This window comes from Athene noctua, chromosome 1 (assembly GCF_965140245.1).
Source record: "Athene noctua chromosome 1, bAthNoc1.hap1.1, whole genome shotgun sequence".
Classification (NCBI taxonomy): domain Eukaryota; kingdom Metazoa; phylum Chordata; class Aves; order Strigiformes; family Strigidae; genus Athene; species Athene noctua.
This window is the reverse complement of record NC_134037.1, coordinates 53,480,937-53,505,705: the sequence shown is the minus strand read 5'-3', so window position 1 is coordinate 53,505,705 and position 24,769 is coordinate 53,480,937. Positions and strand designations below refer to the sequence as shown.

The window sequence follows — 24,769 nt, the reverse complement described above, 5'->3', positions numbered from 1 at the left end:
AAGAACAAAGGGCAATTTCAAATTCACTTTTATGTGCCAAAACCATAAAGGCTTTCTTTACCTTCAGTTTTGTCACACATGTGCAACTTCAACCAATTAACTCAAAGGGCCACAGGCAGTATTTTCAGAAATGAATTGAAGGAGAACGCAAGAGTCAGATAAATCGTACACTCGAGAATTGAAAAAATATTATCTAGTAACACTACACTGACTTTCTGAGAAGGCAGTTACTCTGAACCATAATACATACTACTGACACATGTCCAAAATATGCACCATAGTTCAGGTTCTCCATCTCATTTGCTTTAAGGTTAATAGCATCTTTAGGTAAAGCACCATTACCACACCTTCTTTCCTCTCAAAAAAAATTAGTATTATATAGCAACTTATGTCATCAACCAGTTCAAACCACTTTGAAACTACTACAGAGTATGCACTAAACATGGAGCAAACTGACAGTAAGTAGGCTTTCAGTCTCACCTGTGTAACCCATTGAGATTATTCCAATCCCAGCATGTTCTCCAGCATGTTTAATTATAGCACAGGATCAGGTTACTGTCCAAGTAAACCCTGGCTGTATGGCCCAAGAACACTCAGTACTTCCAATTCTTTTGATAGGAGATACAGGCTTCCTTGGGCAAACCAAACTGCTTTCTGTTTTACAACAATGTCCTTGTTGTTCATCTGTTCATTCCATATACTGCACAGCTGCCATCCAGACTCTAGTCCGGGGCAAACTAAGCAGCTCCTTAAGAGACATCTGGATAGTACATGCCTAAGTATAGAAAATAAACAAGACCATCACAATAGTCAGTCCAAGGAAAACAGGGGATTCTAGAGTGCCAGTACCAGAGATGGCACAGACAAAAGCCTCCAAAGATACAGCCCATCTCAACATTCACCAAAGAGCACTTTTTGATTAATACTAACATTCTCTTCTCAAATTCTTTGACTCTTAAGCATTCAATGCAATACAGTAAGAGCTCAAACTAGGACTTCTCTAATTAGAAGAATCCCTTTTTGGTGTTGTAGTTAAGAAGTGGGAGGGTTTTTTTAAAAAAAGAGCAGCTTTCCTACCTTGTACACAAGAATACTGTTCCTGGTCATCATGGAATGAACTTGTAGCTATCCAAGCTGTGTTTTGTTCCAAGAGAAAGGTCTGTTCATTCCTTCTAGAATGCAGAAGCAGCAAGCTTAAAGATCACAGTTTATTTCAGACATTCTATCATAGTGTTTTACCCTTGCTCAGTTACAACATTGATAATATTGTTATAAAATATTTTTTAAATCTGTCAACTGTGGTATCAACATACTTATTTAAAATAAACTAAAAAGATTTTGGGGGTACTTAAGCAATGCATTTTCTATCTGGAACTTTATTATTGAAAAACCTTGAACAAATGGCTAAAACCCAGACCATGAGCCAAGAAGACAATCCTTACTGCCCATTCTACAAGTAATTTCCATGAGGACAACAGTGAGAGACTAAGGGAATTAAATAAATAACTAGCATGTTTGAAAGTACTTATTCCTCATATATAGGTTCCTTAAAACTACAAAAGAAAAAGCTATTCTGAGGTACTATGAACATATACATGAAGTACAGCTCTACCGAACAAAGCACACTGCAGAAGACAGCCTAAGAATTCACAGCTTCTGCTTATTACATCAAAAAGGCAACAAGAAAGTTGCTTTTCAACTTGCAGTCCAAGTACAACCCCACCATCTAAGGGAGACCGGTTCCATGGGATTATAGACACGCTGGTGATAACAGCAAGAGGCTGGGCTAAACATGCCAGTAAACACTTCCTCTGTGTGGGAGCCAACACTGATGATTTTTAAATTGGTCCCATCCTTAAAGGACTCCTGCTCTAACTTCGAACAAGTCATTCCTATCCAGTTCCCATGAAAATTAACAGCAAGATATAAAACAGAGCTGCTATTAATGTAATAAACTAGATTCCTGGAAGTAAAACAGATAGTATAAGATCACAAGGGAATGTTTTCTCATAGAATTATACTCTTTGTACATATTTGCTGAATGTTAAACTACAGCAGTCTAAAGTTGCATTAACAGTGTTCACAAAAGATTAAAAAAATTTGTGAATATGTATGAAAGAACATTTACTATTCCTTCTGTGACAGTGAGTATCTAAAATAAAGCAGTTTATTATCAGTGTTGCATTAGCCTGGATCCAAGTAATCAGTACACTACCTTCCTTGTAGTTCATAGAGCAGAAGCAATTCTGAATTGGGCAATTACTTGCTAAGCATTATAGACCGACATTTATTGAAAATCCTTTTTTTTCCTTAGCAACACACAGCAATGTAAATTAGAATTCTATGAATATCCTTCTCATCTCAAAGCATGATCTCTGAGGTATAGGATTCTTTAAAAAGTTTTCATTCATAATTCAGACCAACAAACCCTTCTCTTGCTTATAATGATGTTACATTAGATAAAGATTAGGAAAAAATTATCTTAAAAGCCCAAACTAAGATTTATATAGGTATTTCTGAAAACTGAAGATCTTTAACACACATTTTGTTTTAAAATAGAAGTCTAGAAAATATCTAGTTAGTTACAAAATTTTCTTAACATTTAGCAAACTAAAGATGCTTTCATGTGACTGATCAAATATCAATTCCCAAATATTCACAGAATCATCTAGGTTGGAAAAGACTTTGAAGATCATCTAGTCCAACCACTTACCTAACACTGACAGTTCCCAACTACACCATATCCCTCAGCGCTATGTCGACCTGACTCTTAAATACCTCCAGGGATGGGGACTCCACCACTGCCCTGGGCAGCCCATTCCAACGCCTAACAACCCGTTCTGTAATGAAATGCTTCCTAATATCCAGTCTAAACCTTCCCTGGCCCAACTTGAGGCCATTACCTCTGGTCCTATCGCTTATTACTTGGTTAAAGAGACTCATCCCCAGCTCTCTGCACCCTCCTTTCAGGTATCTGTAGAGGGCGATGAGGTCTCCCCTCAGCCTCCTCTTCTCCAGACTAAACACCCCCAGTTCCCTCAGCCGCTCCTCGTACAACCTGTGCTCCAGACCCTGCACCAGCTTCGTTGCCCTTCTCTGGACACCCCCGAGTCATTCAATGTCCTTTTTGTAGTGAGGGGCCCAAAACTGAACACAGGAATCGAGGGGCGGCCTCACCAGTGCCGAGTACAGGGGTCAGATCCCTTCCCTGTCCCTGCTGGCCACGCTATTGCTGACACAAGCCAGGATGCCATTGGCCTTCTTGGCCACCTGGGCACACTGCTGGCTCCTGTTCAGCCGGCTGTCAGTCAACACCCCCAGGTCCCTCTCTGACTGGCAGCTCTCCAGCCACTCCTCCCCAAGCCTGTAGCGCTGCTGAGGGTTGTTGTGGCCCAAGGGCAGCCCCCGGCATTTGGCCTTATTGAAACTCCTCCAGTTGGCCTCAGCCCATGGCTCCAGCCTGTCCAGGTCTCTCTGCAGAGCCTCCCTGCCCTCGAGCAGATCAACACTCCCACCCGGCTGGGTGTCATCTGCAAACTGACTGAGGGTGCACTCGATCCCCTTGTCTAGATCATCAATAAAGATGTTAAGCAGGAGTGGCCCCAAAACCAAGCCCTGGGGGACACCACTCGTGACCGGCTGCCAGCTGGATTTAACTCCATTCACCACAACTCTTTGGGCCCGGGCATCCAGACAGTTTTTTACCCAGCAAAGCATGCACTCATCCAACCTGTGAGCAGCCAGTTTTGCCAGCAGAATGCTGTGGGAAACAGTGTCAAAGGCCTTACTTATATCCTTATTTTATAACTATTAATAAACTAATATATAAATTGAGAAATGAGGAATTGAAATACAGAATAGGATAGTTTCCAGGAGCATGACAATTCTACTGCTAAACCTGAACTGCCACTCAATTCCTCAATGAAGATTATCTGCATGTGGCTCTTCAAATAGTAAACAGTATCTATATAAAATTTAGAAAGCCTTAAATACTACATGTCATAGGACTGTTAAACCCTCACATTATGAAAGGTGCTGGCCTAGAGTACAGCCTCGACAGCACAGGGGTAGCTGCCAGACACCACAGCTTTGCGCAGCAGCTAGCCAACAGCAGGGCGTTCCAAAGAGGGCTAGCAGGTCTTCTCAGAGCAGCAAACACTTGCTCAGCAGTGGCAGTGCCACAGGGGCACAGACCCCAGCAACCAGTGGAGCAACTGTCCCTGTCCCAGCACAGGTGCTGACCAGACTGTGCTCCCGAGGGAGGATGCATCTGAGCTGGTTTGGGGCCTCTCATGGAGGCAGCCAGACTACTTGCTTGCAGGAAGAGTGTGCTGGTGGAGTATGGGTGTTGCCCAGTGGAGGAAGTGTGGGAAGAGGTCAGCACATTGCACAGCATTGGAGGTGACAGGAAAGAGATTGACTTCATGTTCTCTGAGACCCTGAAGCTTCAATAGTCTGAACCTCCAGCTGTGCTGAAGGGGCAGGTAGTCTGCTTATGACTGTGAACCCAGCACAGGGCTGCAAAGATCATCAAGGAATTGGAGCACCTGACATATGATGAGAGGCTGAGAGGTGGGGTTAGTTAGGCTCAATAAAAGGCAGTGAAAGAGAGGAGAGGAGGGCAGGGGAGCAGAAATCTTATAAGTGTGCATAAATGCCTCAGGAGAGAAAAAAAAAAGAGCCAAACTCTTCTCAGTTTGCCTTCTGACAAGAGCCCAAATTGAAATACAGAAAATTCTATTTAAATGTAAGAAAACTTTTTTTACTGTGAGGGTGACCAAGCACTGGCACAGGTTACATGCAGAGGCCATGGAGTTCCCATCCTTGGAGATGGTCAAAACCCAACTGGGCAAGGTTCTCAGCAGCCTGCTCTAGTAGATGTTGCTCCAAGCAGAGAGGATCCAATCTTAACTATTTTATTATCTGTAATTACTCAATTAACTCAAACTGGCTAAAGAGTAAACAGACAAATTACACTAACAGTTTGAGAACAGTCTACTACATTTCTTCATGCAAAACCAGTAACTGAATAAAAGGAAAAATTGACCGATAACATTTAAACTTCAAGTTGGCCTTTAACGCACCTCTCAAGAGGCTAAAGAAATCAAGTCATGAGGAAAGAGACAATATTATCAGGAAACTTAACGTGCCTGGAGGCAAAGCAGACCAAGTTAAAAGATTAAATCATCCTCACAGATGCACTAAACAGTGTTAAGCACTGGTACATCTTGCTAAATCTAAGAAGAGGGTTAATAAACATATACATTTTTCTAACTTCCTCTTTGCACAGCAGTTATTTAGGCCAACTCAAAAATCAGGAAGGGATTTGAGGAGCCTCACTGAATGGTAGCCAAAATGGATGAGTAAGAACACATGGGAACCAGTTAAACAAAACAAAAGTTGAAGAATGAGGAGGAATGCATACTGGAAGACTTCAAAGTCAACTAAGCTTCACTGAATGCAGGTATTAATAAAAAGCATCAAGAAAAACATTAGGTTATGTAAATAATGCAAACTAGAGAGCACAATGTCATCATAGTACATCATGTCATGCCATAAAAAACAGACTCATTTGGATTGTGACACACAGTACCTTTCTTCTCCATATTACAGAAGGTTATGGAAACATTAGAGACAATGACACAGATGTAACATTAACTGAGAGCACAAAAAGTGTTCCACATGAAATAAAACTTGAAAGATTTATTCAAGGAAAAAACATAAGGAGACACATGCTTGAAAATAAATATATACACACACACCAGTCCTAAGCCACTTCGGAAGCAAAATGGCAGGTGACAGACCAGCAAGCCATCTAGACAAAGCATCTTCAAAATGAAGGACAAAAGTTTCTTCTGCTACCTGAAAAAACAAACCAAGTTTGAGTCTTATTCATCTGCAGAACAGTCTAACCACATGATACTGCTGCTTATTTAGATTAGAAATGAGAGCATTCAATAAAAAGACTTTACATATACCTTTTAGAAACTGCCATTTAAGGATGAGACTGGAAAACAGTTTTAGCCCTTTCTTAAGAACCAAACAAGGCATTTCTCTTATGAATAAAAAATAAGCCAAAAATAAAGATTCATACTAACACTTTCACCTATTTTTTTTAAAGATGTTTTAAACTATTTTAACCTAATGCTTAAGAACTCTGTCATTACTTTGATGCACATAACTAGATTAGCACAGCTACAGGTAGGCACTAACTAGCTTTTTAGTGTTGTAACAATGTAATAGCTTTAAGGGAACTTCATCTTTACTGATAAGGTTACACTTACAGCAAATTACCCTGCAGGACATTCAATAGCATTTTGCTTTCATCCAACTTTTCACCTCATGAATAAAGTATAGTAAACACTTAGTATTTAAGTGAGTTTGGTTCAAAGAGATTTTGGAGGATACAGTCTTGTCTGAAAGGCAGCACGCAAATGAGGTGTGTGCATTTAATGCAGAGCGATGGCAACAGCCAGTCATCTTTACAGGGATGTTTGATCCCTGTGAAATTAAAGTTCTGCCTCTAAAGAAGCCCACAAAAAGACTCTGGTAACTAGCTTTCAGACACATTACAAAGGTTGTTCTTCCTAACTATGCAACTTGTTGCAAGTTAATTTGCAGCTGGAACAGCAAGAGAGTTAACCAATGTGAACTCCAAGAGGAAAACCACAAAAAGACAACCTAACTAGCAGGAATAAGGCTAATCAGTCTGCAACCTAGTTATCAAGAGTACAAATGAAATTATCCAGAGTGGAGGCATAAAGAGATATGTGCATATGTGTATGCATAAACAGTAGTGGTATTAACTACTCTGTCCTAAAGAAAGTGAGCATGCTAAAGAAATTACCTTCAACTTTCCAGTTTGACCTAGTCACAATCTCAACTACTACAGAGTCTTCATTTACATACATATTTATATTCACAAAGCCACGTCAAAAGAATACAAAAATAAGACTGCAGTTGAATAAAATTATTCACTACTTTTACATCAGGTTAGTTTTCAGCCAATCTGCTCCTGCTGCTGGTCCCCTGCACTGGTTTCAGTGGCCACAAAAACATGGGAAGGAAGGCAGAGACTACATCAGCACTGACATCCATCAGTTTTTGTGGAACTATCTCCTTCATTGTAACTTAATCCTTATTGACCAAGCTGTTACATAGTAGCATGCTTTCCTGTACTTCACACAAATTACACTTGTGTGCTCTGATAACTCTCATGTTCCAAATTTGATTTATTTTTTCTTAAAAAAAAAGAGAAAAAGTCAACTGCTCTCTCATAAGCCACGTGACACAGTTCCAGCTTGCCAAGCTTCCCAGTTTACTGGAAACCACATCCCATAGCACTAGAGATGAACATGTGGTTCTAAAGGACAGTTACAGAACAAGGTCTTGAATTATAACAAAAGTTCTAATGGTGTTTCTGTCTCAGAAGCAAAGGTCAGGGAATTAGCAAAGATTCAAGGAAAGAGTAAGGGAAAAACTTCAGCTTCAAACTGTCCCATTAAAAAGCCAGCCTTGCTCAGCAAAATTAAGTTACCATTTATGATAGTGGTTCACTTTTTCTCAACACTTGTAGATCTTTGTAGTCATTCCACCTTATTTTCACAGTATCCGAGTTATGGCCTGGATATGACAGCAAAGGCAGAGTTCTCCTCCCTGCGCTACTGGACCTACAGCAATCCAGCTCCAAGAGTCCCAGTGGTGCTGACAGTGTTAAGCCAGAGCAATGAGCTATCAATTCTTCTGATATCCAGACACATCACCAAAGGCTGCACCTTACAAAGCAAAACCAAGGCAGGTATATAAAAGCACATGGATAAATAGCTGAGGCCAGCTGATGCATGGTCTTCTAATAACACTTGCTAACACAAAGCAAACATGAGTATTCATAACAGTAGTAATAGTATATACTCCCTGTGCAAGGCTATTGTACAAGTGAAGATGAACAAACATACAGAGAATAGTCCAGTGGAGTTACAGAACCAGCATTGTAAATCATACAACAAGGAATAATTAAACAAGTAGAACCAGTATTTTTATCTATCTTTTAAGTAAAACCCTGTATTTTTATCTCTGTTGCTACTAGTATCTTCGTATTTGCCCTTTGAAAACAGTATGTGTATATACACACACAAAAACCTATATAGCAGAGGCAGCTATCAGAGAGCACAACACAGGACTAGATGGGGCTCGCACGCCAGATCTCTAACCAAGACAACAGGGGGGCTGGCTCAGCCTGCTGGGACAAAAGCAAGAGCAATCAAATGCTCTTCTCTTCCTGACAGAGCCTAGACTGTCCCCAGGGCCTGATCCTTTCCCTTGAAGGGCCATCAGACTACAACTGAGTTTGAACTTGAGGCCTACTAGGTCTGCCCCATTTCCAAAGGCTAAGAGCCTCCTGTAATTCATTGCCACTGTGTTTTCCCACCCAACTTGTTCCTCAAACACAATGAGCTATAAACAATGAACAGAGTAGTTTACTGAGTCTTCAGGCACATCTTTCTAGAAGTTTTATACTTACAATGAGGGCTTTTCCTCTTCTGTAGTTGTGCACCAATTAGCTTTTGAACAAAAAACTAGCTATGCAAAGAAACAATGGAAATGCTTATATAGTGCAATATATCAGCAAAGAAACAAGCTTTTTACTAATATGAATACCAAAACATTGTATAATAGTTACGTTCAAAATTTTTCTTTAAAAATATGAATTATAGTTAGAAACCCCTTGAACCCTCTAACCCACAGCTCAAGCTCTTCCATTTAATTCCTTGCTGTTAACACTCCTAAATCCTGCAACCATGTTAACTACTGTTACTCATTTGTCCAGCGCTGATGCTGCATTCTGGAGAGAGCTTTGCTGCCTTGCCTGTGCTTTTGATTCCTTCCACCTCTTATCTGCTAGGCAGTCACTTCTTGGCTACACAGCCCTGCCTTCTGCCTCCTCCCATTGTGCCTTTCCTACTGATAAATATCCATCCAGCTACTAAAAATAACAAAACCAGCATGTACTATGATTACTTATTGCCTTCCCATTTTGTCTTACACAGATAGACATCCATCCATCTATTAAGAGATAACAAAAAAAACCTACAGTACACGCTACTTTATTTTTTTTTTTTTTACAAAAACACCAAGGCAAGAGACAACTACTGGTTGGTCCCAAAAAAGCAGGCACACAGAAACCTCTAGCAACACATATGCTTCTGGCAAAAGCTAAGTAATCCTGTAGTTGAGTTAATTTCTGTGATACTCTGGATCAACTGCAGGATTCCAGACACAGATTAGCTAGAATATTCATATCTCAGAAATCAGCATTTCCGATTTTCAAGAAATCTTTTCTTTTCCATAAAGATTAGAATATTTTGTATTCCAAAGCAAGAAAACTTTCATTACAAATCCCAGTTTTCAAACTGACTCGTAAGTTCAGTTTCCACTGCCAGTTTTGAGTCACAATCAGTCCAAACACAAGAGACTAACTAGATTAAGTACTATAACCAATACCATGGGAATGATCAGGCTAGGGTTTTCTCCAACACTAAAATCCTACTGACTTTATCGCACTATCATCCTTTTTCTTCCTACAGCATGCCAGCTAATCCATCAGTGTTCAATAAGAGATATGTCAGAAATCGCAAATTGCACTTGAGTGTAGCTCCCCTTCATGGCAAGCTAAATATTGTCTCGGAATAGGTTTAGTTCAGTTCACTCTTGGTCCTATTTTCCACAAGATAAAAAAATAACAGAGAAACAGTTTCTAGGCAATGAAGTTCAACATTAAGGAATAAGAAGTCCTGTCTGACAGCAGTTGCTTAGCCCCTATGGTGCCCAGACTCATTATGGTACTTTCAGATATTAAAAGGACACTTTCTATCTGCTATTCTGCTGTTTACTGGAGGCACTTTTGTATTCACAGTCCTCTTCTTCCACACACACACAAGTCACCTAGCCAAGGCAGCTGTCTCATGCTGTTTCCCCTAACTTAAACCCATGTGGATTTAAAATAGCAGTATGAGTGTCTTCTGCATTACCCAAACCATCTGACAGCAAAACAAAATGCAGCTGTAGCCGGTTTTTTTTTAATAAAATAAAAAAAGAAGTGATGCAGGAGGTGCTGGCTGCATCCAGGACTGAATTCTTCCTCCTCTTCTAAGCAGGATGCAAAACAACTAGGCTATAAAGCCACAGTCCATTTTCTCCCCCCACTTTTTTTTCTGCATTTGGGCAAATTTTCAAAAACATGGGTGGAGCACACTCGTAATCTCACCTCACTTAAAGACCAGTGGTGCAATTACTCTTCTGGAAGGCAAGAGACCATTTCAATCCTCCTCTTGTTGATCATTTTGACTACTGCACCATTACCTGAAAGTCACATTTTTTTAATTACAGGACAACTATTTTGAGAGATCGTTACTAAAGAACGAGATCCTCAGAAAAATCAATTACACCTCTGTACCATGAATGGACAGTATCAACCACCTATGTGTTCCTGCATTTCTGACTGGCCAGAGGCTCCCAGGTCAGTATGCAAATGTTCACAGCACCTCCACCGAGCAGCCCCATTCTTCTTCTGTCCAGGCTAAAGAGCCCAGGCACCTACTTCTGGATGTGCTTTCCCCTTCTGCAAAGGGTTTTTTAATATTTCATTTTAATATAGAAGCTACCTTCTAAATGAGCCAACTTTATAATTTATTATAAATATCAATTCGTTATTATTGTGAGAGCAAAACGTTGCCTTTCCTGAACTCGAAGTGCTTAAGTTGAAGCACAAGACACTTTGAAAAGAGAACTTGCATTAAAAAAATAGAACATATGCTCACCTTCGAATTAACTGATACTTATATGTCTAGAATGTTTTCTATTAGTAATGGCAGTGTGGAGATTTGACTGCAATAGTAGTTATGTCTTACGAGTTTAGTAAACATAATTAACAATATCCCAAAACTCACCAGTAAAGTTACAGCAGTAAATCTGCACATCGAAATGCTGGTTTGGCAACTGTTAAGCCTATCCTTGACATATTTTAAGTGCTGCCATACCCCACTGTTATTTAATCATTTAGACTAATCATTAGGTCAACGGGGACGGGGGAATGAAACTTTCTGGGACCAAGAGGATGCATTTTTCCCATAATGCACGATGAGAGATGCCTACTGTGGAAGGACACCTGCTCCTTCCTCTCCGGGCAGCTTCTCCCCCGACGTCCCAGGAACATGCGGCCCCTAGCCCTACCTCCGAGACACGGCTGTGAGCCCAAACCCTCGCAGGGAGATGAGAGGAGCTTCTCTTCGCCTCGATGAAACGAGCCATTTCCGAGTCCCTCAGCCCAGCCCCACGTGCCTGCGGCGGGGCAAGCTCCTGCCCGGCCCGCCCGCCCCGAGGGGTCTCGCTACCTGCCGGACAGCGAGGCGGGACGGGCAGCGGCCGCCGCCGCCCCCCGGCCGCGCCGCAGTTCGGCCCTGACAGCCCTGCGGGGCGCGGACACTGACAGCCCGAGCGGCTGCACCGCGGGCAGCGAGAGCTCCCGGCCGGGGGAACCTCCTCCGCCCGGGGCCGGGGAAGGCCCGGAAGCCACCCCCGACCCCTTCCCCCGCCGCCCCTCACCTGTTTTGAAGGCCAGCTGCTTGTCCTCGCCGTCGCCGAAGAGCTCGAGCATGGAGACGAAGAGGACCCCGCACGAGTTCTGGATGCCGAAGACGGCGCCGTTGCACCACATGGCGGCCAGCATCACCACCCAGCCCCAGCCGCCCTCGGGGGGCTCAGCCGCCGCGCTCCCGGGGCACCCGGCGCTCCCAGGGGCCTCCGCCGCCGCCGGGGGCCCGTCCCCGCTCTCGCTGCTCGGCGCGGCCGGGCTGCCGCTGACGGCGAGCCGCTCGCCGCCGTTCTCCCGCCGCGGCTCCGCCGCCGCCGGGCCGGGCAGGGGGGCGGCAGCGGGGTCGCCGGCGCCCTGCGGCGCCAGCTGCTCGCTCACCGGCGCCATCCTCAGCCGCACAGCGGAGCGAGCGCGAGACCCTCCCCGCTCGCCGCTCCCGCCTTCCTCCTCCTCCTCCTGGCGACCTCTCGGCCCGGCTCAGCCCCTCGCCGCGGGAGCTGCGGGCATCCTGCGGCGCTCGCTCCGTCCGTCCGTCCGTCCGTCCGTGACAGCGCAAGGCCGCCCCGCCGCCCGCTCGTGCCCGCCCGGGCGCCCGCCGCGCGCACACACACGCGCCCCCCCTCTTCCCGCCGCGCCGCGCGCCGAGGGGTGACCCGCTGCCGCCGCCGCCGCTTTATTTTAAAAGGGGGGCTCCCGTGGGGGCGTCAGCGCGGCACGAGGGCTTTGCTGCGCGCCGATTGGCTGCGGGCGGGGAGGCGGGGGGGCGGCAGGGGAAGGGAGGCGAAGCCGCGCTCCTCTCCCCCCCCCCCGCCTCTCAGGGGCGGGGCGGCGGGGCCGGGCCGGGCCGCGGCGTGTCAGCGGCGGCGATAAGCGCTCGTGCCGCGGCCGCTGGCTCGCCGCCGCTCGGGGCGGGGGGCGCGAGGCTGTAAGTCAGCCGTTAACGGCCGCCGCCGCCGCCCTGGGCGGGAGGCGACCGCCCCAGATCTCCGCACGCAGGTACCGCACGCTGCCCTCGCCGGCCTCAGCGGGGAGAGCGGTAAACAAGCCCCTGGCCCCGCTCCCAGACCGAGCGCGTTCCCCATGAGGCAGGGCAGTTACACCCGGCGGTGTCCTGCTGCGGCTGCCCGGCCTGGGCTGCCGTGAACTGAGGGAAGAGTCTGAAACTCCCTCCGCGGCGGTTTGTTAACAACCACCAAGTAAAGAAAAAAACCCCAAAAACGCTAAGCGAGAGGCGCCGCTCCGCGCCTCTCCCGCCCGCCGGCGTTGACAGCCGTTGCTTCGGCCCCGGCCCCCCCTGGCCGTCGCTCGGCCCTGCGCGGCCGTCGCTGGCCCCCGGAGAGCAGCTCTCCATCGCGCACCCTCCCTCTCGAGGGGACGGCTCGGGCTCTGGGCTGTCACCCCGCTACGGAGGCGCCCCGCTCCAGGGCCCTCGGGGCATCTGCCGTCCTCAGGGAGCAGCTCTCCGGGACAGCTCTCCACCTCCCCTTGAGCCACCCTTAGCGCTTTGCCAGGGGTGACCGTGGTGAAACCGCTTCCCCCCAGCTGTCGTCTTTTTGTTTTACAAAGGAAGAGAAAATACTGCACTTGCACATCTCATAAAATGTTTCCCACTAGCACAGAGGCATCAACTTGACCTTCCCTCCCCACAGCCAGCAAGCTGAGAGGATAGAGAAAGCTTAAGTCGGAGGTGTTAAATGACAAGCTTTTTTGACCAGTGATCCTGCTTACCAGTTCTCTCAACCGCACATCTGTTCGTGTGTTTGGCAGCTACTTATGACTTAAGCAGTTTGGGCCTGGTGAGGAAGAAGAGCTTCTTGAAAGAAAATCAGCAGATTAAATCTGGATACTTTGTGCTTCCCCGTGAAACCCGGAGGGCTCAAAGCAGCCTCTTGCATTTGCACGCCATCCCCCTTTCTTCCCTCAGAACCTCGGCTGCTATTGCTGTATCAGTTGCGCCATTCAACTCCCCTGCCTGCCTGCTAAAGCCTCTTCCTCCTTTTCTGACCCTGAATCACCTTCTCCCTCCTACCTACCAGTGGCCACATAGGGAAACAAAACTTAGTCCAAAATAAAGCACAAATTCTTAAGACCATGCCTCTTTCCGCACAAATTACTCAATCACTCTCCACATGAAAAGTAGTAGCTAAAGAAAGAAAACCATATAATGATGTCATGAAAGCCTGTGTAATAATGCGCGTTGAATGGGTGTCAGCTTTAAGAATGCCTGGCTTTTAGAATTAATTGACCTTCAGATTTTTAATTTTGCACGTTTATTGAGCTCCAAATTGTTTTAAAATAAGTTATTTTCGTTAGAGTTTACAAATACATTTATGATAATAACAAAGTGCGTTTTACAGAAACACTGATCTTGCTGCATACTCCTTTTGTCTTATTACCCATGCCCGTTGAAGTTGAAAACATTACACATGCACATACAGCAGCAGTAGAATATGGAAAAAATAAAAGCCCATAACAAAACACAATAAAGCTGTATGAAATAATAATTGTCAAAGCAAAGAGAGAACTTTTGGCCAACCATTGAAACACACATCTGTTCCCCCCAAGGAACAAGGTTTAGTGCTTATGAAAAACCCCAAGCCTATCATAAGCTTAAATGTTCTCAGAATATTTTGTAAGCAATTTAACATGCAGAAAATAACACTTTGCGTTCTCCAGCAAGTCTTTGTCCACAGGCTGTTGTCCAAATCTGTTGAGCTTTCTTAGAATAAACCAAGCTTCACCCACACCAATATAACTTTTTTCAACAGTTATGACAGAGAAAACCTTTTCTGGAGCCAGATTCAATCTTCATTACGCTTGCCAGCAATGATTAACTTAATTAAACTTTCAGTTGCATAGGAATAAACAAGGGCAAAATCCAAGACTGGATCTTAATATGACTGATCAGAAGGGGCCCAGTTCTGGAGCGCTTAAATTTGTTTCTAACTTTTAGTTTGACTCCTCGGATTACTTCAGCTACCTTCTGGAACAGGGGCCTGTGGACTGCATGATAGATAGTCAAATCAGCTTGAGGGAATAACCGCATATTTTCTCTGTTTTGGAGAGTATTCTGTTCAGCACAAGACTAATTCCTTGTCTGTGTGTTTTTCAATATGGTATTTATGTACTGCAGTTTCATTTCTCTGTTTCCCATAAACACTGTAATGACACCCCCCACTTTTTAAGATAAAGGATGTGTTTTTTAAAAAAAAAAAATTGTGAACATATTGTATGCAACTTCTACTTCTGGGCATTTTTTAAAATAGAATCTATTTTCTGGCTGTTAAATGTTTTTTATTCCTGATTAGTATGAAATTACTGGTTTCCTGTTCTCCTCATATTGTTGGGAATGGAGAGTCACAAAATCTGATTCTGCAGTATATAGAATTTTTATAAATGTGATGGCTATAACTGTTCCGCATGTTCTCAGTATTCTGTATCTTACTGTCCTATTGCTGTTTTTCTAAACTCAAAAAATATGTATTATTAAAAAATTAGGGCACATGGGGCCTTCCTTTATGGGCCTTAAGTAGATATCTAGGGAAGCTTTGTACCTCTTTGCTCTTTTGTACACTCTGCTTCTGTAAAGAGCTAAGTCTCTTCCTTTTCAAGAGAGGTCTCTTGAGATCTCAGCTATTTCCCTAGTAGTTCCCAAGAACAAGAACAATAAAGGCTCACTCTTCATAGTCAGATAATTTTCAATCCCCACCTTCCATAGAAAATCTACTTTGCAAAGAGAATATAGGCAGGTTTGGCTTCAATTTGATTTCTAAAGCTTTTGTAACCCAAATAATTCACAATAAAAGCCTTGGCATTTAAATTCTTGCTAATAAAGAATTTAAAAAAAAAAAAAAAAGGACTGTTTGAAATTTTTAAAAAAAATACCCAACTCTGGAAAGCTATGTAGAAGGAAGGCCACCCTCACGTCTCTGGTATTTGAGCCCTGCATGATCACAAGAAAAATAATTTAAAAGGAAAGGGAAAAAGAAGGAAGACAGACATGAGAGAATTGCCATAAAAATAGTGAAAATAAAGAGATTACAGATTTGCATACAGGTAACCATATCTATTGCAGCTAAATTGTTGTTATGAGCAAGGAAAAAAAAAAACCACAACACCAACACCAAAATAGAGAGGAAAGTGAAAAAATCAACTGAGAATGGATGAGAAATGTGAGAAACACCTTGGTTTTGTCTAAGATTAGTTCGTGTTTATAGTAATTGACTTGTTTTACATGTTTTATTAATACCCTACAGCTGATGAAACAAGCAAACAGCAACTGTGCATGCAAAAGACATAATGCTTGTGACAGACATCTGCTATGGTGGTACTTCGGTTATGCCTGGTTTAGGATCAATATATAAAATGTCAGTGCCAAGGGAAGAATTTGCCCTGTCATTTGTGGGCTCTCAAAAGCCACAGACCAGGAAATGGCATCTTCCACAACCCTATCTGAAAGTCTAGCCAGCTCCCTATAAACATTCACTCTCTTTCTTACAAGTTACTGAAAATGGGCCAATACTTCAGTAGCTCTCACCTGCAGCATTTTCTTCCACCAGAAGGAATGTTTTGATTGCCAACTACTTTAAAAAAGAATTACCTGTATGGTTGAAGTATGCTGTTAGTGACAGGGTTTTTTCCATACTTTATTTTATTCATAGAGCATTTCAATATTATGTAGTATTCTGCAGAGGTAAAGTGGAGAGGATGCCAAACCTGAGGAGTACATGTTCAGAGAGTTTAATTCTTCTTTCTTCGGTTGATCTGATTAGAATTGGTGCTGTAATCAATGAAAAGGGTACATCTACATCATCCAGAAAACACAAAAAAGTCTTTAGTAGATTGCCTAACTTTGTCACAAATCTGCAACAAGCAGTACAATAGACGCAAACCCAAGAAAGATAGGCACTTATAGAGAGGACACGAGGCTAACACAGAATTATGTGACCACTTAGATTAATGCATGCTCTTAACGGTTAAGGCTTTTTGTTGTTTCATTTTCAGCTAGGATTAATAATGCACCTATTCAACAGAAGGATTTGGCCCTAAGTCAGAAAGATGAGATAAACAGGATAACCATTAAAACACAAAAACATATGGTATCACCAACTGCGTGAAGATCAACATTAGATTAAATCCCATTCAGTAAGCAGTGTTTATGCATCGCTCAGCCAGACAGGATGTTCTACTGATGTTTCAGACTGGGCTCCAGCTGAGTCGTATGAAGTACGGGGACTGCATCTCACCGCTGAAGCAAATGAGACGCATTTTCAAAGATTAAAAGCACAGATTTTACTTGTTTACTGTGGGAGCTAATCTAACCTTAGTTAGCATTTGGTAATACCTACAGTAAAAGTTCCCTAAAGTGCTATTAGTTGTCAAGATATAGGTTTCCTCCTACTTCACGAATAGCTAGAGAAATTTCTTTTTTGTCCTTTCAAAAGAGGAAAAGCGAGAAGAATGAGAGAGGGAAAGAGAGCAGCCTAAATGTCTAACTAGTGAAGCTGAGAATAAGCAACAGGTCAGACTCCCACTTCTATGTTTAAAGCAGTAGTTCCAGACCAAACATTTTCTTCTTTTATGTTCATCTAAAGCATGGTTTATGGCTCAAGTCTGACTCCTTTGCAAATTAAATTTGGTTTTAGTTTTTTATTCAGCAAAGTGTAGATGAGACTTGACAGGCTGTTATCTGGGACATAGTTAACATATAACTGCTATTATTAAAGGTAGGCAAGTGAAAGGAAGTGGCAGTTATTAACTGTTAAAAGCCCTCTGCCCCCTGCAAATATCCAGTTGCACAAAGCTAAGTTTATGATAGCAGACTTTTAGTGTATGATTCCTCTAGCCTACCTTGTCCCTGTCTCCACTGTGAACATCTGATCAGAGCTGGTCATCTACATAGTGTTGGTAGGAGGGAATAGGGAATTCCAGGGGACAAATTACTTTAAATACTAACATTTATGATAAGTGATATTAAAGGAGCCCAGATGGCTAGCTTAGATGCACAACTGAGAACTCTAGGCACCTAAAATTTGGTGAAATTAATCCCGCCCTTGGATATTAAGTTGAAGAACATCTTAAGATAATTTTTATTCAGGCCTCAAACATGGAATTTGTTTTGATCCTATTGCTAAATGAGGAAGCATGAAGAATACATTGTCCTAGCATGATCATTCACCTCTCTCTTGGCAGTGAAATAACTAACACTGTTGGCAACATTCTCATTCAGCTTCAAAGTTAACATCTCTTTCAAATGAGCAGGAACTGCTTCAAGCCATTGTTTTAGGCTGTCTTCAGGCTTGGTTTGATACCACTATCCAGGGCAAGTATTTCATATTGCATCCATTATCATAGGATCTAAGCACCTCAGAGTTCCTTCCTTTGTTTACGTTGATTTAATATCTTCCAGACCACCTTTGCAATCTCAAGAACTCAATTTTGTTTTCAACAGAAGTTTGGAGCATCAGAGAAGCAAGTGTTTTATCAAATAAACCCAATCCAATTGTTGTCTAGAAGCAGATTTTGGTTGCCTGCTCAGTTGCTACTCAGTTGACTTTTCAGGTTGCAAAACACAAAGAGCTACTACCTCTGCCAATGTGACCTAAGTAACAAACCACCAGGAATAGAAGTGACACTAATCTTGCTTGCTTGCTTGCTTGCTTTTTAAGAATTCTTATTTCTATTCAAGTCAAATTATCACCATTTTTTTCTTGTAATTTTGAAAGTGTTTCTGTATTAAAGGCTATAGCAAGGGTTAGCAGGTGTTAGTGGCCTCACTTCAAGACATGATTTACAGCACTGTCAGCATTTTACTTACTAGATAAGCAAAACTGTGTATCTGAGTGAGTCAATTCAAATATTAAGGCATATTAAAACTGTTAACACAGTCTTCCATGTAGAAAGTCTACTTACCTTTGGAAATTGAACAGATTTGTGTCGAGAAATACAAACATTAAAATAACCTGACATTTTAAGAGTAGTATAAGGATACTAAATATAGAAAGGAGTATTTTCAGGTTGTACATATCTGCTTTGAAATACTTAAACTATAGAAGACATATTAAATATATGATAAATCACTTCATGCAGCATATTACCCTGCAGCTGGCACAGAAGAGCTTAATTTCATTCTACTTTTCTACTCACAAAGGGTTGCTTTAATACATGAAAGAGTAACAGAAAAGCAATCTTTTTTCTTTCTTTTTTATTTTCTTTTTTTTTTTTTAATTATTGGGCTAGGTCTACATCTATTTCTTAACTATTATCTGAAATCCTGAACTTAAAGTCGTGTATCCCACAGCAAAAAATCCAGTCTGATGCAGGTCAGTTCAGAACAAAATTTACGTACTTTCTCTGGTTCAATTTTCTCCAGTTGATAGATTATTTAACCCACAATTCACCCCACAGATTTAAAAAAAAAAAAAAAAAAAGGCATATGGAAATGCCTCATTCAGTTTGCAGCTACTGTATTTTGTGAAATAAACGTAACAATTCTTGTTAGTACCATCAAATCTCTCCTTCAAAAGCAGAACTATGTTAATCCTTGAATTGACAGGGATTATTTTTTTTTTTTAAGTAAATAAATCCCATATCAATGCCTTTTCTCTAAATATACATTTACTTTGTGCCTAAGTAAAAATATACCACTTGTTAAAAAGTAAGCACACACATAGGCCCTGCACTTTCTATTTATACTCTGATAAAAATCCATCCCTACCATCTTAATGGGATAACCCTTACTTCAGATATAGGAATAAAATAAATGAATACAGAGAAAAAGGATGTATAGTATAGCATGTATTCACACAAGACGATTTCTTAAAGGAATCCTAAATCTAACTATTGTTGCCTCCTAATTGCTTAGGTTAAGAAAGATAACATGCTACCCCTGTCTACCCTCACTCACAAGGACTACCAGATTACCAATTCATAGTGCAACATTTACCCAAAAGCCAGACATATATCATCCACACTCAGTAGCTCCCAAGTGCTATTTGCACTCCCTTTGAAATAGCATTTTTTGTAGCTCAAGGGATGCAAATAGACTAAGATTTCTCTCTGGGAAACCTAGGTTTTATTCCCTAAAATGGATAAAATTAATAATCAGTTTGCTTTATTATCATAATGATCCTCCCAAAGATTTGTAAGAAAGACTACAAAAAGATTCTGCATTACAGCAACATGTGATCACAGAGATGTGACACAACAGATGCAGTATCAGTATATTCAGTGTACAAAATGTCTAAATGTTTAGGTGGCTGTCTGTGTCTTATATTTTAGTTACAAACACTTTAAAGAAAAAGGTGAGTCTTCCCTCCTTCTCTCACCGGGGTGAAATCAAGGTCATCTTATTTAAGAGTAAATTCTCCCTGAGATAGTAATATGTAAAATTAAATGACATTCCACCTAAATTATTTTACTAAAAGCCTTCAGCTTCTCTAAGCTCTCCAAGTAACATCTTCTAAACCTTTAAGAAGTTGCCAACTGTTTGAATAACATAGTACACAGAGTACCACCCTTTAAGGGAAAGATCATGTGCTCACATTGGGCCAAATAAGCAATAAGATAATATAAACCCAGGCAACTTCAACCACATGAATGATTCCTAAACACTTAGGAATCTGATTTATAACCATACACAAACAGCAGCATCATAGTTCCAAAATTCACTTTGCTGGAATTTACTGTAGGATACTGCGTACTAACAGGATTTTGCAATAAATAAGACCTATAATGCTACTGACTGGGCATGAAAACTGTGTATTAAATGATGTGCAATTCTTCTATTTGAGGTAAATTTGCTATGGAGAATAACATTATTAATCGCTACTCATCTCAGATTTCTCTATCACTATCCAAACATGCCTAGTATTCCTGCTAAGAAAGTCACTACTGGCATAAGGAGGTGATCTTAAAAATAACACAGGACCCTTATTTTTACAGAAGGAATGTTTTCTGACCTTTTATGACCCAGTTTGTTCCCAGACATTTTAATTCTGTAGTTCCTTTGATCTTGAGGCATTTTGCTAATTGTTCTTCTGCAGGATACCTGATGTACTGCCACCAGTCAGTGGAAAAGCAGAAGCTAAGGAACTACTCGCCCTTATTTATACATACCGATGTATACCCACATATAGAAGAGGGTTTATTTTTTCATGAATTAGCTTAATATATCATGGACATGTGGAAGAAGCTGAACAAGAAGAAAAAAATTATTCTATGACTGTTCCCATATGAACTGTTGTGGAATAACTGCAGAGCTTGAACTTCTATTCACACATGAACTATTGTGGAGTAAGTACAGAGCTTGAACTTCAGACCATCTTTTACTTTACACAGTGTAATAACTTGCACCAGCCTAATGAATTTATATAGTTAAAATGTTGTTAAATCTTAGTGAGAAACACTTTTAAAAACCTGCTACCTTGAGTACATCCAGTCTCCTATCTGCTTTTCTCCTTGGAAAAATAAAGTTGTTCTTTATTCAGTGTTAGGAGGGTTGATTCACTTCAATTTAAATATAATTAGCAAAATTGTTACGCAAGCTGCCATCACCAGATCTTTATGGCTGGTAATACCTCAGCCAAAGTACACACTATTTTCTGTTTCCAGTGTGACTTTGCAAGGCTATCAGTTGGAAAAAGCAGTTTTCTGGTTGTGCAACAAATCCAATCATGGCCAGGAATTAAAGACACAAACATAAAACCCCAACCTTGTGTTTGACTTCAGCTTTCACAGTAGCACTGATACTCCAGGGTAATCTACAGGGGATTTGAGTGCTATTTTTTCTCATTTTGCTTTTCCTGATATGCAGAAGCAATGTTGAGAGCTAGAGTTCTGAATTTTTCTAGCCAAGATGTGTGCTTCTTATAAAGATGAGATTCAAGTTCATTTTGGGGAGCAATGTATGTATGAGGTGTTAACTGGAAGCAGTAACTGTCACAGGTGGGTTGATTTCTGTTCTCTATTGATTTGTTGTAATTGTGTCCAACCTCAATCTCCCACGTTTCCAAGTCTCACTGATGGACATAGACCCATTGTTAGTAACTCTGGATTTGTCCAGCAAATTGCCAGGTACAGAACCCATGTTTAACCCCATTCTCACCACCGTGAGTCTCTTCTGTCTCTTACCCCCAAACCAGCCCTCTGGATCACTTGGATAAATTCCTTCTGAGTCTACCTTGCTGTTTCCTAATGACATGGTTTCCTAACAACAGTTTTCAGAAACAACTTTGGTGTTAAAGCAAGGGCTTTAGCAGGCTTAGTACAGGGATTTCTTGCCCATGAATGTGTTAAGAGTTACAGGTTTGTTTGTTTTTAAACAAACTTTTGAACATAGTCCCTGCGGTCTGCTTAAACTATTCACCACCAGCAAATCCTGGGCTTCCTTTGAAGCCCGAGGCCAGACAGCCCCTCCAGACTTCCGCTTCCACTGGCTTGTTTCTGGTGGTACAGACTCTCTCTTACTCAAGGAAGCACTTTCTTTTTTTGACAATGAGAGGACTTCTAACTAGGGGTTTCACAGAGCCCTGGCCACTAGGGATAAGAGTACAAGGGTGGACATCGCATGCTTCTGCTCTGTCTGGCCTCAGACGGACCAGCTCAGGAAAGGACCTTGAGTTAAAAACTGCTAGTCACACTCTCACTCTAGGAATTCATTCCTTCATTATAGTTTGATTGTATCAGTATGACTGAAAAGCAAAACACAGTATTTCAGTCAGTCTGAAATAGTGTTTAAAAGCATATCAGCCTTTTTGGCAGGACGCTGAGTTCCTCTTCCCATTAATATTCCTTCTTTGCTCCCTTCAGCCCTCAGTCTCACATCAGGGCAACTAAACTTTGAGCCATGCAAAGCTAGATAAAGCTTGCTTCATGTCTTATTTATGCTTCTCAAGGTAAAAAGGTCACCAGAGAATGATTTAAGAAACGTTTTACCCCACACTTAGGGAGGACTTCTGTACTCCTTTCTGGCCCAGTCAGCACTATAGCTAGGAACCAAATTGTAATGCCAGCTTGAACCTCCTTCTTAACTCTTCCTCCTCCCCACACTGGGAATTATCACTCCTGAGGGGTAAAAATTCACACCATTCCCTAAATACCATTTTGTATTTAGGCCTACAGAGCCATTTCACTGTGAAAATGAAAGAGAAATTCAGGATAATGTTGGTATATTTGTCCATTAACCACAGTTCCAACTTGCTGCCTTGCTGGCTTTTTACATCACCCCTGAAACATTTTCCTTATTCAGCAAAGAACTTAACTCAAGTTTACATTATTTTCCTGCAGCAGCCTTTTCTGCTAACCTGTTCCAGAAGTTTGTCATTTATTCCATATATTATCCATACCTGCATACTCTGTTTTTTTTCTTTCTGAAATTAAACAGCTCATTTTCCCTAGACCTGTAACAACAATAGGAAACACACACACATACATTAGAATTTTCTTTAATTTCAACTATCCGTGTCAATGCATATCAAGACCCTTTGATGTGGCAGGAAGCATCCCAGAAACAATGTAGATTTTACAGTACCTTTCAAAAGGGACCAAAAGTTCCTGTACTGCATGTTGTGACAGCATAACAGAGTGAAGTCCTGAGCGAACAACACAGAGCAACATTAAGTGCTTTTCTCCTCTCTTTAAGAACTTATTTCACAGACTGAGAAGCTCCAGCATCTGATCTGTTAGTAGATGACAGGAAAGCTGAACTCAATTTTCAGATGTGTTTTTACACTCAGTATAATATTAGAGGGACTCATCTCCAGTAAACTGTTTCGGTGAGCTTTAAAGGCCGCCTAGGGATGTCTTAGAGAGCATTAATTGCCATCTGCCGGCCAAATCGGGAACGGCCTTTGTCCACAATTTATTTCTTCGTCTATGTGGCTAAATTTGGAAATGTATTTGAGCAAAAGAGACAGTGCAACGTGGGAGTGGGGCAGTGCAACTGGCAGCTGAGGCTGCACACTGGGACGGCAACATGCACCTACTTCTCCATCTCACACGGGAAAGGGAGGAGGAAAACTGTAGAGGAGGAGATGGGGTTTGGGGATCTGTGACATTACTATGATTTGCTGAGGTGTTGATCTAAAAATAGAGAGCCAGCGAATTATTATCTTCTCGTCTGGAAATTAAACTTGAAATTTTATACTTTTGAGTGACAAAAAGAGAATGTAAGGGAGGCAAACCCTGTGCTGCTGGGAGAGGAAGGTCAGGTCTGCAAATTTCTGTTTCCAGATCAGAGCTGGTTAGAGGCAGCAGGGAGGCACCACAGTAATCCTTGCCCATTCTCACCCAAAATCCTGTGTAGCACAGCATGCTCATCCACTGACTCCCCTTCTCATCTGCTTTTTCCCAGCTGTGACTTTTTATGTCCCAAGCCCTTCTGCCGCCAAACTTATTTTGTCACCCACCCCAACTCTCAGTCTCAAACCATTTCTCCTCATCATTTCAATACACAACTCCTGACATTTTCCATCTTCTTTCCTATTGTTCCCTAAATTCTCTTTCCTCCCAAGACTTCCTCCTTTTCCCCTGCTCTCATACTCCTCCACATCCCCAACCTTCCTATGCCAAGAAACCCCGGCCTGTGGGGCACACCTCTTGCCTTCAGTCCTCAGTGCAAGCCCTCTCATCTGCCCAGCTGCTTGGTTCTGGGCAGCTGTGAGGCTGCTCTGCCTCCTCAGAACAACTCTACCTCTCTGAAGTCAAGGTAAGACACAAGAGGTGGAAAGGCATGGCAAGTCTTGAGGAACACAGATGCAGGATAGGTTTACTCGAATACTTCTCTGGTATCTACCCATTAGCTGGTAGAAGACAGGAATTAGATCCCCACCTTAATCTTCTCATCTGCAGGCTGAACAAACCCAGCCATTTCAGCCTCTACTCTTGCAGTATGTGCTCCAGAATCCTGACCATCCTGATGACCCTCCCTGGACCCTCTTCAGTTTGTAAATATCCCTTTTGTTCTAGGGTGGCTCAAATCAAACACAGTACCCTCAACATGACCCCATAAGTGTCAAATACAGGAGAATAATCACTTCCCTCAATCTCCTGACCATGCTCCTGCTAAAGCAGACCAGTTAGTCCTCATTGCTGCAAAAGAAACTGCAGATGCCTACTCAGCCGATTGCTCACCAGCACTTTTCTGCAAAGATATTTTGTACCCTGTGTATCCTCAGCCTG

At 42.2% G+C, this 24,769-nt stretch overlaps 1 protein-coding gene across 2 annotated transcripts in view; it reads right to left on the bottom strand.

Moving 5' to 3' along the window:
* Positions 1–12,205, bottom strand: part of SLC16A10 (solute carrier family 16 member 10) — a 78,427-nt gene extending 66,222 nt beyond the window's left edge. For both annotated transcript variants that reach the window (XM_074896169.1, XM_074896168.1), the window contains exon 1: positions 11,602–12,205. In XM_074896169.1, coding sequence (XP_074752270.1) covers positions 11,602–11,977 — 376 coding nt within the window. In that variant the 5' untranslated portion in view covers positions 11,978–12,205. The remainder of the gene's footprint in view (positions 1–11,601) is intronic.
* Between the last annotated feature and the right edge of the window lie 12,564 nt (positions 12,206–24,769).